This window comes from Notothenia rossii (assembly GCF_949606895.1).
Source record: "Notothenia rossii genome assembly, chromosome: 3".
Taxonomy (NCBI): Eukaryota; Metazoa; Chordata; class Actinopteri; order Perciformes; family Nototheniidae; genus Notothenia; species Notothenia rossii.
Window position 1 is genome coordinate 26,491,613 of NC_136901.1, and position 18,472 is coordinate 26,510,084.

At 41.2% G+C, this 18,472-nt stretch overlaps 1 protein-coding gene across 1 annotated transcript in view; it reads left to right on the forward strand.

Annotated features, from left to right (window-relative positions):
- Positions 1-2,735: 2,735 nt before the first annotated feature.
- Positions 2,736-18,472, forward strand: part of m1ap (meiosis 1 associated protein) — a 52,735-nt gene continuing 36,998 nt past the window's right edge. The window contains exons 1-4 of the mRNA XM_079670773.1: positions 2,736-3,251; positions 7,400-7,657; positions 7,746-7,943; positions 13,054-13,225. Of these exons, the coding sequence (XP_079526899.1) occupies positions 7,400-7,657; positions 7,746-7,943; positions 13,054-13,225 (628 nt within the window). The 5' untranslated portion in view covers positions 2,736-3,251. The remainder of the gene's footprint in view (positions 3,252-7,399; positions 7,658-7,745; positions 7,944-13,053; positions 13,226-18,472) is intronic.

Here is an 18,472-nt window from a genome sequence, read left to right on the forward strand (position 1 = left end):
GGGCCTTCGCAGAGTAAAAGCTCAAAAACTGTAGAAGTGGAAGATCCTTGTAGTGAAATCTATGCATTTGTGTGTTAATCTAATGCACAGCGTGTACTGTATATTACGGATTAAATTAGACTTTAAAGCACTGACGGTGGGGTGTATAGTAGGAGGAAAAAGAAACTGAATAAAAGACAGAGTGAGACCAGGTGTTAGGGCTTTTCATTATGTATTAATTGTGGTCTATAAAAGGTCATAAATCAGCTGGAAGTGAACATCCCAGTGTCTCAAAGTCCAAGGTAATGTCTTTAAACGTATTGTAAATCAGTCCAAAACCAGAAGATGTTCACTTTTTGATTCTACATCACAGATAAAATCAGGGAAACTCCACATTTGAGGGGCTGGCCATTTTTAGGTAAAACGTTACTCTCCTGATTGTTGGATTATCAAGATGGATCACAAGTGTTGCTGTAGGTATAAAACTGTTCACGATGGAGGATTTGTGAAATAAGGAGTATTGACAGTTCCCTTAAGCATCATAACTGTGGAAGTGAAATTTCCTCAGACACCGGCCAACCGGAAACATTCAGCTTTGATCATTTGGTGACACACACACACACACACACACACACACACACACACACACACACACACACACACACACACACACACACACACACACACACACACACACACACACACACACACACACACACACACACAGGCTGTGCTTTCAAGTCAGATCGACTTCCACTGGGCACAGATTCATCTGGAAATGATTTTGCCAGGTACAGAGAGTTGGCAGAACTTATTTTTCCATCGCGAATAAACACACACACACACACACACACACACACACACACACACACACACACACACACACACACACACACACACACACACACACACACACACACACACACACCTCATCTTATCTTCCTCAAGCAGATGTTCCACATCTCTTCATGTCTATATCATACACCCAGACAAAGTGACATGTGTGTGAAAGAGAGAGAGGGATTTTTCAACCCAGCATTCACCAAAGCCTCTTACACAGACTACAGTACAGCAAAACCCCTTCATACTCCACACACATTCATCAAAAAAAGTATTTCCCGACGAAAATTTGATTCACATCATGATGGTAGCTACATCTCCTAAAGGTCTCAAATACACACACACACACACACACACATAATATAATACACCACTACACTGACTGCCAGAAAGCATTTAAAAAGAGCAGACCAACCATCAGGGACACATTTCCATATCACTCCTCTATTCTGTCCCTGCAAGTTCCTGCACTTCATGGCCCCTCATTTATCTTTCTCTATTCATAATTTTTTTATTTCTATAATAGACATATGAAAGGAGGACAGGACAACATAAAAAAGTTTAGAAGCGCGCACATTTCTAAAAATGTATGTGGTTTTCCCCCTCCTTTCTCACATCAAGAGAGAAACTTGTGGTCGGTGGCATGGGCTTGTTTGTCTAAGGGCAGGTGTCTTCCTTTTGTATACGACGATATCTCGGGCTCACTTAAATGATTAATATTGTTTAAATTATTTGTATGCAGTTATCATCTCAATTAATTGATTGCTTGTATGGGCAATACAATGTCAGAAAAAAAAAATGTCCAGCATACATTTTAGAGGCCCAAGTCTCACACATGAAAAGCTGGAAAAAGTATTGCCAGCTTTGCTTAAAAGATTACTTAAACAATTTATCAGTTATAAAATAGTTGCAGATTCATCAATATGGTACATGTAAGCCTTTGTTAATAGATACTGTAAAAAATGACCTTGATGACGTTGATCTAATTATCTAAAGTTCTAAACTGACTGTTTATATACAATACTTTTGATAACCATCAAGTCAATTACGTTTTCTAAGCCTACTTTAAGCTCTTTATCCACTCTTTTTAAAACATTTATTATCTCTTATTTAATGCTGCACTATTTTCATTAGTTTTTAGACACTGTCAGTCAACGTATTATGCGTAGACACTTGCTCAGCATGAATAATCACACATATGCATACACATTTGCTGTTTATTTGTTTAACACTTAAATCCAGTCACATTAAAGAAATATGAAGTATGTGTGAGTGTTTGGTAGAAACCTATAATGGCTGTATTCATAATTTTTTTATTTCTATAATAAAAACATGAAAGGAGGACAGGACAACATAAAAAAGTTTAGAAGCGCGCACATTTCTAAAAATGTATGTGGTTTTCCCCTTCCTTTCTCACATCAAGAGATAAACTTGTGGTCGGTGGCATGGGCTTGTTTGTCTAAGGGCAGGTGTCTTCCTTTTGTATACGACGATATCTCGGGCTCACTTAAATGATTAATATTGTTTAAATTATTTGTATGCAGTTATCATCTCAATTAATTGATTGCTTGTATGGGCAATACAATGTCAGAAAAAAAAAATGTCCAGCATACATTTTAGAGGCCCAAGTCTCACACATGAAAAGCTGGAAGAATTATTGCCAGCTTTGCTTAAAAGATTACTTAAACAATTTATCAGTTATAAAATAGTTGCAGATTCATCAATATGGTACATGTAAGCCTTTGTTAATAGATACTGTAAAAAATGACCTTGCCTTCAAATCTGCCTGATGCAATTACAGTGCAGCCCTCTGGACATGATATGTGAATTCACCATACAACTGTGTTATTATTCTCCATTTATGTAACAAAGGAAGCTGAAAACATGAATTAGCTTCTCGTTCTTGAATTGCTCTTCATATTGATACACACAAATAGTAAGGACAATAAAGCTAAGCAGAGCTAAAGATAAACATATGACTGCTATGTACATATATGAAAAGATAGATAGATAGATAGATAGATAGATAGGTAGATAGATAGATAGATAGATAGATAGACAGACACAAAGACAGACAGACAGACAGACAGATAAATAGATAGATAGATAGATAGATAGATAGATACCTATGATAGATACCCATAAGCAATGTTTGTATTTACGTCTGCATAACGGTCCGTGAGCCACGCGCAGAAAGACAGAATCAGCTCGAGACTAGTTATTTACAGCTAGTTATCCCTATGTTAGCGGATGCTAGTGTTAGCTTGCTAGCTAGGAAAGTAAGCGCCTTGTATAATTACCAGATAACGTTTGTTGTTTTTCCTTGCCCAAACTTATCCGTGGATCCTTTCAAGAATATTTGATATTCACTGCGTTTATATACCGCTAAATATTCCAGCAGAAGGCAACTAAGGAGGAGAGACCTAGCTAAGGTAAGCTAACGCTAACAGGTAGGTTATGTTTGCTAAACTCCGATAACACCTGATGACGTTGATCTAATTATCTAAAGTTCTAAACTGACTGTTTATATACAATACTTTTGATAACCATCAAGTCAATTACGTTTTCTAAGCCTACTTTAAGCTCTTTATCCACTCTTTTTAAAACATTTATTATCTCTTATTTAAAGCTGCACTATTTTCATTAGATTTTAGACACTGTCAGTCAACGTATTATGCGTAGACACTTGCTCAGCATGAATAATCACACATATGCATACACATTTGCTGTTTATTTGTTTAACACTTAAATCCAGTCACATTAAAGAAATATGAAGTATGTGTGAGTGTTTGGTAGAAACCTATAATGGCTGTATTGAACAAAACACAGCCAACCATTATACACATTGTAAATCAATCAGGTTCATTTGCTAGAAATGGACTACCTGATGTTTTATACAGAGTAAAATTAAGGTTATAAGCCTGTCTATTTGATTAATGATGGTATGGCTGTGATGTAGTGTTTAAGTGTACAATCATACTCTGTAAAAAGTTTTGATAAGTCTATCATGGTCATAGAAATGCAGTTGAACAGACGCCAATTCAATACAGATGTTGCAAACAGAAGCTATATTATTAAGGTACTGGACTGAATCTTATTTACTTTACCCTATGTTTAAAGTGGTCTAAAAGGTTATATAAGATCAAAGGTGTGAAGAGGAAATGTGTGATCTGGGGGGTGAGGACAAGAGAAGAAGTGAGTCAGAATGAAAAAGATGAGAAAGGCCCAAGATCAAACGTCTTACTGACTTTTACAAAATATACCAATTTTTACCGGTAAATCAGCCTCCTTCCTGTGAAGATATCCAGGGTTCAGGACATTTCATTTTATAGCTTGGGTGATAAACAGCACTTGGCTTTTGATCGGAAGGGATTGGTTCTGTCAATAAATAAACGCAGTCAGAACCTTCAGGTGTTTTCAACAAGACATGTTCTTTTACGCTTATATTTGGAGTTCAAATCTGGCTTCGTGTGTCAGTCTTGTTCTTGCTCACAGATTATGGGCATGAGCAGGAGGGTATGACCGTTTGTGTGTGATGTGTTTAAACCCTGACAGGTGAATGATGTAAGGCAGGCCCAGTGGCTGATGAAGAGCAACATGATGACAGAAAGTTGAAACATCCCATCCTCTTTAAATGAATTCTTCACTCAAATATGAAAGGGAACTTGTAAACAAAATATACCTTTTTAAATCCTTTGAAATGATGGAAACAGGTTGATTAAAAATGTTGCTTGTGTGAAGAAGCTCCCCTTTTGTAAAGCAGTTGAGCTTAGAATAATTACACAAATAAGTTAGGTGTTCAATTTATCTCTGAGGCATTATGCTTCAAGATAGTAATGTCTAGGACTGACCACTAATGTGTCAGTCTATTAATCAAAGTTGATTTCATAGCATTAAGATCAATATCATCTTCAAATCACATATTTTGTGTTACGATTCCAGGCACTTAGTATGTACGACCCAAATGCAGACAGGGAGGCAGAGGTAAAGTATTGTGAGATACTTTATTTTTCCATGATTTAGCAAAAATGAACAAAAAAAAAAAGGTAATCACCAAAACTCCAGTCGAGAGGACAAAAATGAAGGCGCTCACGCAGTGAGGAATCAAATACCAAAGACTTCCAAAAGCATAGACCTGACAAGAGGGATCTTGAGCGGGAACTTGAACGGAGACTTGAGGAAACTCAAGACAGGACAGGACTCGGGGAGCTGGCGTCGGCTGAACAGCAAACAGGAGACGAGGAGCTGGAGTCGGCCGGTATGTCGACAGGACTCGGGGAGCTGGTGTCGGCTGAACAGCCAACTGGAGACGAGGAGCTGGAGTCGGCCGGTATGCTGACAGGACTCGGGGAGCTGGCGTTGGTCGGTACGCCGACAGGACTCGGGGAGCTGGCGTTGGCCGGTAAGCCAGTCCTGGAGCCGAAACTGGAGTCGGAACCATGGCTACTGGGGCCGGTACTGAAGCCAGAACGATGGCTGTAGGGTCCGGTTCTGGAGCCGGAAACATGGCTGTAAGGTCCGGCTCTGGAGCCGGAAACATGATTGCTGGGGCCGGCACTGGAGCCGGAAACATGGCTGTATGGTCCGGAGCTGAAGCAGGGGCCATGGCTGCTGGGGCCGGCACTGGAGCCGGAACCATGGCTGCTGGGGCCGGCACTGGAGCCGGAACCATGGCTGCTGGGCGTGGAGCGGAAGCCTGGACCCTGGCTGTGTAAGCCAGGTAATGGAGTATGGAAGCATGGAGGCTTGGGCCGGTACTGGTGCACGGATCCATGGCCTTGTGGGCCGGTTCTGGAGCAGGGACCATGGCTGCTGGGGCCGGCACTGGAGCCGGAACCATGACTGCTGGGCAAGGAACCGGAACACGGGTCCAAGGCTGTGTGGGATGGTACTGGAGCACGGTACCATGGCTATGTGGCATGGTACTGGAGCACGGAACCATGGCTGCTGGGTCCGGCGCTGGAGCCGGAACCATGGCTGTTGGGCGCGGAACCCTGGCCTTGCGTCTCTTAGGAGTTTTTTGGAGGCTTCGTGGACCTCCAAACGCCAGACCAGACCCCAAGAAAGGGTCAGAAAATGAGGACTGGCTCTCAGGGCTACGTGAAAAAATCCTAAGCCACTCAGGCAACAAGCTCCAGAGCCAGGGCTTGCGAGCAACCTCCTGATGTGCCTCCTTCAACGCAGACTCTCTACCCCGTCTAGATGAGGCGCCTTTCCACGTATAAAAAATATACTCCAGAGAGTATCCAAGACGTTCCGCCTGTAGCATCAAAAGGTCTGCTGGGTCCATTTTTGGTCAGTTCGTTCTGTTACGATTCCAGGCACTTAGTATGTAGGACCCAAATGCAGACAGGGAGGCAGAGGTAAAGTATTGTGAGATACTTTATTTTTCCATGATTTAGCAAAAATGAACCAAAAGGTAATCACCAAAACTCCAGTCGAGATGACAAAAAAAACAGTCAGAGGACAAAAAATGAAGGCGCTCACGCAGTGAGGAATCAAAAACCAAAGAGTTCCAAAAGCATAGACCTGACAAGACGAACTGACACTGAACACTGGGAGACAGGGGAATTTAAACACAGGGTAACAAGGCAAAGGTGGGAACAATCAGGGGCGGGGCTGACACTGATGGGCACAGGAGACACACGAGGAGTGACAGGTGAAAACAATCAGGGAATTAGACACACCAGGGAACTAACAACAGACATGAAAAACACAGGGAAAAGGACCAGACAATAACCCAGGAGGAAAAATATGACAGCAAACGCCCAAACCTAGACAGACAACACTAAAACCCGTGACATAAACCTGGGGGTGTGACATTTTGCCTAACCAATATGTCAAAACCCATAGATTTTCCTGTGTGTTCTCACCCGCTGAGGTGTGGAAACTAAATGACTAATTCTACTGATGTGTGTCAGGATGGTAGTTGGTAAATTAGGGTTTTCCCTTCAGTGATGATGATGATGATGATGATGATGATGATGATGATGATGATCAAAGACAGATTCACACAGACATACATTCATAATGACAGCTTGATTGACTCTTAGGCGTGAGGGGTTTTCCCCTTCCCGTCCCTCTGGCCACATCCCCCCTGCTGACTGATTTTTGCGTTATAACAGAGGGACTTCCATATGATAACGCTTGTGAATCTCAGGGGGAAAAGCATCCATTTACTTTTGGATTAGGCAAAGTTCCATTAGAATTTTCTGGCCAAAACAGATTTTGAAAGTCTCATTTTCACTATTTTAGTCATTAGTGCACAAAATTGATTTGTTACATATACCTCTTCAGAAGTCAGGAAAAGCCCCTGGGTTATGTGAAAACACAACCATTTCTAACCTAGATTCTTACATAATTTCCATCTTTATCATATCCTATTTATTCATTTTCTATTTACAGAGGGGCTTACTGCTCATGATAATAACTACAGCTAATGTGCCGCCCATAATCTTGACTACAGTGCATACTGCATGTTGATACAGGACATGCATTTTAATTGTATACAAATCGAATGAAAAAAAGGTTATCTGCTGTTTATTATGTTATTGTCCGCTGTTGTATGCTGTGTTTTCAGATGTCAATGGACAACAGAAAGAGAGTCTCTTCCAACTCTGGTAACTCGGTTTACTGGTCCTCCTCGTTTACCCGGCAACCAGCCAGGATCCTGATCGTGGAGGCACTGCCCCCCTCGTGGTCAGAGACCTGCATGGTGCTCTGTGATGCTCTGGAGAACTTCCTGTCCCTGGCATGCAGTCTCGACGGCCCCTGCAGGATACCGCTGCTCAGCCTGTACGCCATCAGCAGGCAGCAGGAATGTCTTCTCCCGTTTGTGGTAAGATAGATCAAAGTTACGTGTTTTATGCTGCTTTCACTTTATTTTACACTATTATTCCTTTTTATTCTTCCATCTGTATCTGTAGCAGGTCCGTGGTAACCTGGCCAGGCTGCGTTCCTGTGTGGAGGAGCTGAGGTCTATTCCAGGTGAAGGATGCGTCAGAGGAGCAGCCAGAGGAGGAGAGCTGCTGCGTCGGGCGGTGCTGGACAGTCTGCAGCAGTTCAAGCAGTACATCAGACACACCAGCACTGGCATCCAGGCCAGCAACAACATATCTGTGGAGGTGACCCTCTTCATGCACAACCATCACAACAAGAAAACTATTTCTTATTTCTGAATCACACACTGTGAAAAATGTAAGCTAAACAACCGCTATAAAGCTTTTAAAAACAAAAGTTAAATCGGCTTAGAAACTGTTGTTGAGTACAGTACTGAGCAATTCTCATTCACCTGAGCTATGTTCATTCTGGCCTCAATGTGTGGAGATGCTGGGGATTGAACCCAGGACCTCATCCAGTACATGCGAAGCATGCGCTCTACCACTGAGCTACCCCTCCTTATTTCAACTTTTATGTTACGAGTGGCATCTGCAAGTAAACACGAGACACATGTTGACAAATATCTTGCCTGTGGGGGTGTTGTTTGACAAAGGAGGTCAAGCAGAAATCCTGGTATATTGATACAACATCTGTTGTTACAAGAAGTGGAGATGCTGGGGATTGAACCCAGGACCTCATACATGCGAAGCATGCACTCTACAACTGAGCTACATCCCCACGCCAATAGATGTTAATGTTTAGAAGAAAAGTTGCGCTGAGTCCCTGTGATTATATTCTTTGATGGGAGGGAAGGTTGTGCCATTTTCTAGTTAGTTGCAAGTAACTACTGTGTCTTCTGAACTCTATGCAGCAAGAAGTGGAGGTGCTATTGTTGTGTTGTCTTCTGTTCGGCAAGGTCACAGCTGGGGGGTATACTAAGAAGCAGGATTTTCGCTTAGCCGGCTAACTTCAGGGAAAACTCGGGCTTTCCGGTCCTATGAACCTGTTTCTCTTTTTAGCAGGCTAGATCTCCATGGTAACTTATGCTGAGCGGCTAACCTGCCCCGGAGCAGGTTAGGTTGCAGGCTAAGAGATCAACTCAGTGAAAGCACTGCCTGATGACCAATCAGATCTCCGTGTGCGGAGTTTAAAGCGATCAAGTCATATTACAGGAGAAAGGAAATACAGAAAAGCTGCCGTTGCAGGAAAGACGGCCGGCAAAAATCACCGACTGTGTGAACGTGAACATTAATAGAATATCACCTCCCATCTTCAGAGCAATCTGACTATTATAACATTAGCGTTAAGAAAGCTTACTTAAATATCTGCCACAACATAAGTAACTGGATCAAAGTAACAGTACAGTCCGCGGCATATATCACATCATAATGTATCATATATTTCCTTATCTGAGTCAGCTGAGCCGTATCTGGCCGCGCAACACTCACAGTGTCACATACTGTATGCAGAAGTATTTTTAAGTTGACGACACACTCGAGTCAAATGTAATTAAAGTCAAATCGTGTCTTAGACGGGGCAGTGATATCATAAACCTGTTAATGTACGCATTCAAACACTTTTTCTTTTACCAGCTGTATTCACCTTGCAGGTGCAGCTATGTGGCTTTTATCCTGGATAAAGTGTTTAGGTCATGGATGTTTAAAGTTTAACTTCTTCATATGTCTAATATTATAGTTGACTTTTCATTCAGGAAGTATGACGCTGCGCTGTCAGTACGCTTGTCCATGTTTGTGATTGGTCGAATGCTCCAGATACCACCCCTTTCATGTGAACGCGCACCTAACTAGATAGGGCACGGCTGGCTTGAGCGATCCACTTGATAACCCGTGTCGTAGTACCGTTTAGCGGGAGCGCGTATGTTTTGGATTAGGCCAACCGGCTATCTCAAACATATCCAGGTTAGGTTGAACCAGCTTCGTAGTACAGGCCCCTGGTCAAAATATTCTCTGCGTGTGTTTTATACAAGCACAAGCATATCAGATGTTTTCTAACATGCAGTAATCCCATTTCAGTGCCTTTGTTGGCAAATGCCTTTGTTTACATAGGGCTACTAGAGGTTAACATGTAGAGATCACCTTGAAGTGTTGTGGTCTGTTTGGCTAATCAAAGCAGGTCAAACACACTGTGTGTGAAATATATTTTTAATGAATACAACCCAATTGTTAAAACAGCCTTTGCCTGACAACTAGTATGACACTCAGGAATGTTCTAACAGGTTTTTATAAACAGCTTGTTTCCATATATCACAGGAAATACAGGAATTATTTTATAACCTAAACTATTTTAAAGTCAGTCCTGGAGATGCTGGGGATTGAACCCAGGCCCTCATACATGCGAAGCATGCGCTCTACCACTGAGCTACATCCCCTCTGAATACATGTGATCCCATCAACTATAAATTATACAAGTCACAAATGTTACCAATATGTTTAGACAACATGCATGTTTTACATGCAACTTCCCAGTAGGGCACTATATGACAGAGGAGGTTAAGGAAACATTGATAGACAGTGCTAACAAGCATCGAGACAGTTATGCTGTTATGTTTCTTATGTTATTTACAAGAAGTGGAGATGCTGGGGATTGAACCCAGGAACTCATACATGCGAAGCATGCACTCTACCACTGAGTGATACCGGAGGAAACGACTCATTTCCCTGCTTCTCGTGGTTTCCTTGTGTCTCTCCATGCTTCCATGGTGGGAGGGACTAGTCGCAGGGGAAACGACGCAAGTGAGGGACGCAAGGAATCCATTTAAACGAAGTGAAACACACCCAATGTCGAGTATACCTGCTGCAGAGCCACTATCTCAAGTATATGACGTCATCGAGTGGCGCCGAAGGACTGTTTAAATGCATGTTAAATGCCAAGCATTCGGCGCCACTCGAGGTTAAGTAGAAATCCTGTTATGTTGATACAACAATTGTTGCTTCTAGTGTCTTTTACAAGAAGTGGAGAAGCTGGGGATTGAACCCAGGACCTCATACATGCGAAGCATGCGCTCTACCACTGAGCTACATCCCCTCTGTATTTAAGAAGAAAAAACACAACCAACAATCTAAGACCAAACAAACCTTTGAGTTTTGCACAGCTTTTTACAGGAAGTAAATTCTATGAAATATATTTATTTTCTGTACAGATTTATTATGAAGGATGATCCCCACTTCAGACCAGCACTGACTGAACAGACCCCTATGATATTTAATCCTTGAGCTTAATGCTAGGGAAAAGGAGTTTGTTGGTGTGGTGAAATAGCATTAAATCATTAAGAGTTGTTGTCTTGTACAGTTTATGATAAAATTGTTCCCTCATCTTATTTGTTTCCCCTCATTTTGTACACCACTTCTTTATGATCAAAATGGACAGAATGTTGACATAAATTAAAGCCCATAGCTGTCACTTTGATACAGCACTTTTAATTCCTATTTATGTTATGTCCTTCAAATGCAGCTATGAACTTGTTCCAGGCTAACAACATAAGACACAACCACAAAATAACACATGTCAGAAAAGTTTAGGGGTGAAGGAAAATCGGCAAAAAAAAAAGACTGCCCATTTGTTACATTTAAATGTTGGACATATGGGCAGCAAACTGATGTCAGTCTTTCTTTTTTAATTTTCAACATGTCCTCTGGGTACAAGGCGCTGGGTTGTTGACAAGGATTCCTCAAATCTGACCAGCTTTATTAGGAAGCTCTGGACAGATGATTACATTTAAGAGCCACTGTTTCCGACAGCAGCAGATATGAATAGCACCATTAGGAGACAGAGGGAGACACTAAGCAGAGACAGGGATCTGTGTGTGTGTGTGTGTGTGTGTGTGTGTGTGTGTGTGTGTGTGTGTGTGTGTGTGTGTGTGTGTGTGTGTGTGTGTGTGTGTGTGTGTGTGTGTGTGTGTGTGTGTGTGTGTGTGTGTGTGTGTGTGTGTGTGTGTGTGTGTGTGTGTGTGTGTGTGTGTGTGTGTGTGTGTGCGTGCGTGCGTGCGTGCGTGCGTGCGTGTGTTGCTGATCCACTTACTCAATACATGTCCTGATTCATACATATGTTTTAAGCCTTCATATGTGTGTGGATGTCAGCAGCAGATTCTGCTTTTGGCCAAACAGCAGGAAGCGGGAACAGAACCCATCAATAATCCCATTATAATCATCATTTACTTTTAATTGGATTTAGGAAGTAGGGACATTAGTTTATCGGTTTCCCCCCATTAGACATGTAAATGCAACAGGAAACTAATATCATCTCTTTCCGTCATTAGACATACTGAGTGCCTATTTAAATACGCTCTTACAGCAGAAATATTCATTATGAAAATAATTTGGATAACTAGAAAACGTACAGCATCACCAGCAGTTTTGTTTATTCCCGGCGCCACGACCGTGAGATAATAATAGCTCAGTCACAGAAAACATTAACCTTTCAGATCATATGTTAAGATGGCAGTTAAAGTTGTGTTTTTTTCTCCTCATGAAAACATAATTTCAGTGTGGAGCTTTGTCATTATAACATATAGTGCGCCACTTTTCAGTTAGAGGGAGTTTGCTTAACTGAGACTTTGACAGCGGTGCTTACATCATGTGTTTGATTTAGTAACAGTAATTAACTGTATGTCACGTCTCTAAAGTACAAAAGAAACTCAACAGTCAGTCCCAAAGAATGCTTTGCTGTGGTGATGTTGTGGCTTGTTCTTTTGAACATATGAGAACTTCAAACACAAAGTCCATCTTTCATAACGCCAGCTGTAACAATTCAGAAGTGGGAGTTTAGGAAGGAGTTGTGGGGAGGAATGTGGCTTGATAATATTAAAATTGTAAATGCTTTGAGGTTTTTTATTGTAGTTAATAAGGAGCAACAGTGTTAACTCTCCTCTTTAATCTGAAGCGATGCATCTTGTTTCCCTGATAAATTCAAGTATTCAGGCCTTTGATGACTAAAATCCTTCATCCGGTCAAATGTATAGTTAAAAACTACCAAGATCTAAAAAAAGCTTGTAAAAATGTGGCCTTAAACTTAATAAAAATACATATATGAACACTTTTTGGCAGAAAACTACAATGCTGGAGCGTGTGCAAAGGCAATACACTGCCATTACAGAAGACCAAATGAAATGCATTACTTTGAATCCCCTTTCTTTGGGTTTGAAAATGGTTTGGAACACTTAGTATAATGTGTGGAACACAACTTAACAAAATATTAAACTAAGTGCAGTCCTTTTTTGAACATATAATGCCGAAATGTTAGATATTATGGAATTTAAACTGTTCTCATTTGAGTTCAATCATTTGTATTTTCGATTTGCTGGGGCCTTTTTTGCATTACTCTCTGCTATATTGACAGGTGACCGTGGTGACCAGCCAGCCAGGGAGGGGTGTTGTTCGTCAGCTGGAGAAGGGGCTCAAAGACGCCGACCTGGTGTCACTGAAGCGGCTCCTGGTGGTTCAGATCTACAGTGCTGCAGAATGGGGCCAGGACAACCCCTCACCTGAAGACACACACACTGACACTGAAGGTAGAGATTTACACACAAACATTCCTTTGTCTCCCCCCTCACCTTCCACATACTCTCCCCCTGCGCTTTCTTATTCATCTTCACTAGAGTTGTGTAGTGGTGCCCCATTTATCACACTGCATGTTTTACCGTTAGTTACATATCTGCAGTCAACACTCAGGACACATTTCACAAATTAGAGAAGTTGGCTTCAATCCAAACATTTCCCAATCCTCTCAGAAACTCCATAATGATATGCCACTCTTTGTAATTACACGAAGGTTCAAGTGGTGAGGTCTGAATAAGTGGAGAGTGCAGGGAGTATTTGGATGGAAATGAAGGGGAGGGAAAGAGGAGACGGAGAGAAATAGAAAGCGAGAGAAAAACACGCAGGGGGGAGGGAGGAGAGGAAAATGAGAGCAAGTGTAAGAGAGGGTAAACACAGGCAGTGGAGTCTGTGGAGAACATATATTAATGCACCATCTGAAGTATTCATTCCACGCTGATAAACACTGAACTAACAGCAACTTTGTTTTTCTCAGAAGTGTCTGGGTATTAATGAGGCTGTGAGCTTTATCTCACCTGGCACAGTTATGTCAGTTATGTATTCCCGCCTTGTTTGTCTTCACCTCCTCGTGATTATTTTTGACTCAAATTTAAAGTGAAATACCGTAGATGTGACCCTGTTCTCTACACTAAACTTCTTTGGATGTTGTTTTGGTTAAATAGATCTGCTGTTACAGTGAATGGGATGCCATTTGTGAGTGACGTAAAGTATATTAGGACACATTTGTGTTAAAAGCAGATAGTATCCAGTTTTAATGTAGTTCTACTAGATAATTGTAGTTCTCAGGACGTTTGTTAAGGACCCTTTGGCTTGATTTCAACATCAATTGGGTGTGTTTATTCTGGATAGTAGGAAAACAATCTGTATTTATTTCTTCTGCAGCTACTCTATTTCATGAGTGATGCCTATTCCTGTCTCTCCATTTTCAATAAAAAAGCAATTATATTTAACAAAGAAATGTTTGGAATAGAGCCTTGGAGACGTTGTTATGTTGCTACCACAGTGTGATGATAGTGACGATGCCTGCACCCTCTTAGCTGCTGGGACCCGATCACTGTGTTCCTCCAAGTGTTTACCGCCCTGAGTGGTTCAAACCAGTCTCCAGTTCTTTGATACTACAGCCCACACTCTCTCCATTGTGTCAACAGCAGCGTGCTACGAGACCACTGCTGTCCCACATAAAGCTGCGTTATTAAAAACGGTTCTTTCCACAGTGGAGAAACATTATTGATTCGACCATAACATCTCCAAACACATTGTTATTGGTCGTAAGAGCGTGTAGAAGGCTTCTCTACTTAGTCAGATTCACTAAAAGTATGGGTGTTTTTTGTTCCTGTGTGACAGAGGTGTCAGTTTCAATTGGTATATCCTGTGTTTCCTAATAAGGTAAATCTAAAATGATTGAAATCGGAGACATGGAAACATTTTTTCAGATATTTCATAATTGCAACACAAAAGTCGTATCTCGCAATGTGGTGAAATTAAAGAGACGTTGGTGTATCCGCCCTGTGATTCAGATCTGCTTCACAATTTTTGGGGCTATTCCTGTGCCCATGTAACACCCTTCCATTAAGTTTTCATAAAAATCAGAATGTTGATGACAGACAGAAGGACTTCAAAAAAAACATCCCTGACATATTTTCTTATTATACTCTTCCTTTGCTGTAGTAATTGGCTTAGTAATATATGCAGTTAAACCTATAGGACCATATGATTTGCATGAAAACTATCGCCCTGATTGTGCTCTATATTTTATATCAGTCCGGGACATTAATTTGTGTAAAACCACAAATACTTTGGGTGAAGTTCTGTGAGAACATCAAATGGGGTCAGTGCTACATCCAAGAGCCCCTATTGACCTCAGAGTTCATCAGGCTGAAGACTGAAGCTGGGTTAAATCAAAGATAAGAAGTTTAGCTGTCTGGCCTGTATGATTTGTACTCGGTATTTCTGAATGCTATAAAGGTCATGAAATTGTGTTTTTAAGCTACTGCTACACTAGTGAAAATTGACAGAGCCAACAAATAGTTCAAATACCTGCAGTTGGGGTGTAACCCACAAGAGTAGATACAAAACTGCTCAAAATGACAGTTTACTATTTAAAATATGTCCAGTTTATTCCCTCAATTTGTAAATCACTTTTTAATTTTAAGAAATGTGAAACTAATACAGCAAATCTAATACGCAGATATTTATGGAGCAATGTTTATTCTGGCAATTTCTGGAATCTGGGTGCGTTGTGGAATCTTAATAGTCTCCGTGTGTGTCAGATGCTGGGAGGGATTGCTCTGTGCAGCAAACATGTCTCACTGAACACCAGACTCTTTATTTGAGCTCCCTGTGTAAGTCCATGGTGTGCAGTATATTATAGGAAGTGGGTGGAGTATCCATTTTTCTTTTTGTAACAAAGTCAAACTTGGAAGTAAAGCCATAACTCATTTTTTAACTCCCTCTAATCGTCACCAGTGTTGGGTGTAACGCGTTACAGTAACGTAACTACTTTTTCCGGGTAAAAAGTAGTGTAACGCGCTACTACGGAAAATTTGGTAACGTAACGTAGTTTCTTTTTCAATTCGCCGGAACGTTACTTTTCCCAGGGACGAGTGACAGTGTGACACACTGCCTACTCAGCTGCGTGCTTACGCAGGCACGAGCTCTCATTCCACACTGTACGTGATAGAGGCTGGCCGCTGGTGGTGGCATGAAGACTGAAGAGCAGTGATGGCAAGCGAGAAGCAGGCGCAGCCAACGCTAACATTCGAGGGATGGAGGTATTCCCATTACTTCGAACTTGTTGAAACTAAGGGGAAAGATGTGAGTGTAAGGTGTACGTTGTGCCCTGGCCAGAAACTTTTGTCCACTGCCATTAACTCAACTGCCAACCTCACCAAGCATTTGAAAGGAAAACATGCTAGCATGAAGCTAGTAGCTCAAGATCCCCGGGGAAATGATGATATTATCATACCGTGAAGAAGGGCCAGCATATTCAGTGAACATAGCCTTTTAATTCGGAGGCCAGTCCTGCTTTAAGTTGTTCTTGATTTTATTTTGGCTAAAATGTCTTTGCTTCCAAGCTGTATTATGCCATTTTATTTTATTTACACAAGCCATTGATATCAAGACATTTTTAAGTTATTATTTTTCTGTTGGATTTACATGAGGCATGTTTTATTTTGAGACACATGAGCCATTTTGAGGTTTTCATCATGTTGTTCCTAAGGAGCCTATTGATATGATTTGCACTAGCTTTGCACCTATTTGGGGGCTAGCCTGTTTAATGATTATGATTTTATATTGATATTGTTTGATATTATTGTTTAGTGGTGGTGTTGACGCTTATAGCCCAATGTTTTGTTAAGTGCTCTGTGGCATATTTTTTATAATAAAGAGCACAAAAGAAATATCTGTTATGTCCTCCATAGTAGAACTTTATGTAAGCCTAAACATTTAGGAACAGAGATGGGGTTCTGCCCAAAGTCGAGCAACATAAAAGTAACGTAAAAGTAACGAGTAACGTAAAAAGTTACTTTCCTTGGAGGGTAACTAAGTAAAGTAAGGGATTACTTTTTTAAAGAAGTAACGAGTAACGAGCAAACACTACTTTTTAAAAGTAACTTCCCCAACACTGATCGTCACTCACTTACCTCATGCTAAGAAAAGTGGTCCCAACTCTTGTCTTGAATAAAGACTGATTACGTATGTGTAAGTGTCAACTGCCACAAACACACACATTTCTTACTTTTCAAAAACCTGACTGCCGTGTAACTCATTTAGCCTCATAATTTGAAAGTGTGAACATTTTGGGTGTTCCTCACTTCTGCTAAGTGCTTTTTAAGGGTTAAGTTTGACAGGTTAAGGTTGGATCTTAAGCTATTTCCTCATATGAACTCCTTATATCCGGAGAAGCAGGTCCGCACATTGTCTGGAGTTTCCCTTTCACACAAGTAGCACACAACTGGAGATCAGTCTGTGTCAGAAGTGGTCTCACTTACTGAAAATACTTAGTTTGATTTAGACGAGGGGTGGTGCCTGAGTAGGGCGTGAAAAACGGAGACTCCTGCCATTGCCTGAATTTGTCTAAAAATGCGGACACTTCCATTCTCAAATACAGCTCTTTCCGGTAATGGCTATACAGTTGTCCATGCATGCAGTTGTGATGGTTAGGGTTAGGGTATTAAAGCACAAACATGTGTGTGAGTGTCTTAAGAGCCAACGCCTCGATAAGCATCCTGTTTTTGTTGAATTTCAGCCAGGGTTTCCTTGAATCCCCGGCCTGATATGTAGTTGTACATTCGAGCAGCAGGGACATGGAGAAACGGGTCACAGAGCAGAGAGAGACAGAGATGATTATGGCACTGGTGGTTTTGGTTTTCCTTCTCACAGCCAAGTTGTTGACTGAAGAACATCGGACAAGTTGTCCCACACTGGATGCTTTGGATCCTTAGGGAGAGACAGCGGCAAAATCACTTTATTCCCATTGTTCGGATTCATAGTAAAAAATGTAAATGCCTTGTGGTTTCAGCTCTTAAGTTTTATACATTGTACTTAAACAATGAAGATATAATAATCTGACAATATTGGATAACCCCAAATAACTAAGTAGCATCATTTATCATGGCTGTTGCATGTCATACTCCTCTCCCTCCCTGCATTTCCTGTTTGTTTATGTCCACTTTCTACATAACTAGTTGTTGTAACTGCATTCCTCCACATGGTAGACACATACTGTAGGATACTGTGTCATAAGAGCCAGACGGATAATAACCGTTGCAGACAAAACGTAAGGTCTATAAGTAACTAGCTTCTTTTTTAGATGAGCATTCCCCAGGGATGCGGCTCGTTCACGCTAAACGGTGCTGAAGAGCTTTTCTTTTCTTATTCCCCATGATGAAATCGAGGTCAGAGTTTGTGGAGGAAATGATGCAATATAGCATTTTAAGAATAAAGTTGGCTGGCCAAAAAGGGATGTTAGAAGGATAAGTAAAAACAAGGTTGTTACTGAGGGGGTGTTTGTTTTCAGTCTTCGCTGTATTAGTGTCTGCTGACCTCTTCTGCATTCTGTTGATGCAATTAATTAACAGTCGTTGTTTTATAAAATGGTCAGACCTCAATGACAGGGTAGAAGTGAAGGCAGAACAGAGAAGGGCAGAGGCCTGCCGTTGAAAAGAGGGAGACAAAGAAATACAAAGAAATGGTGCAAA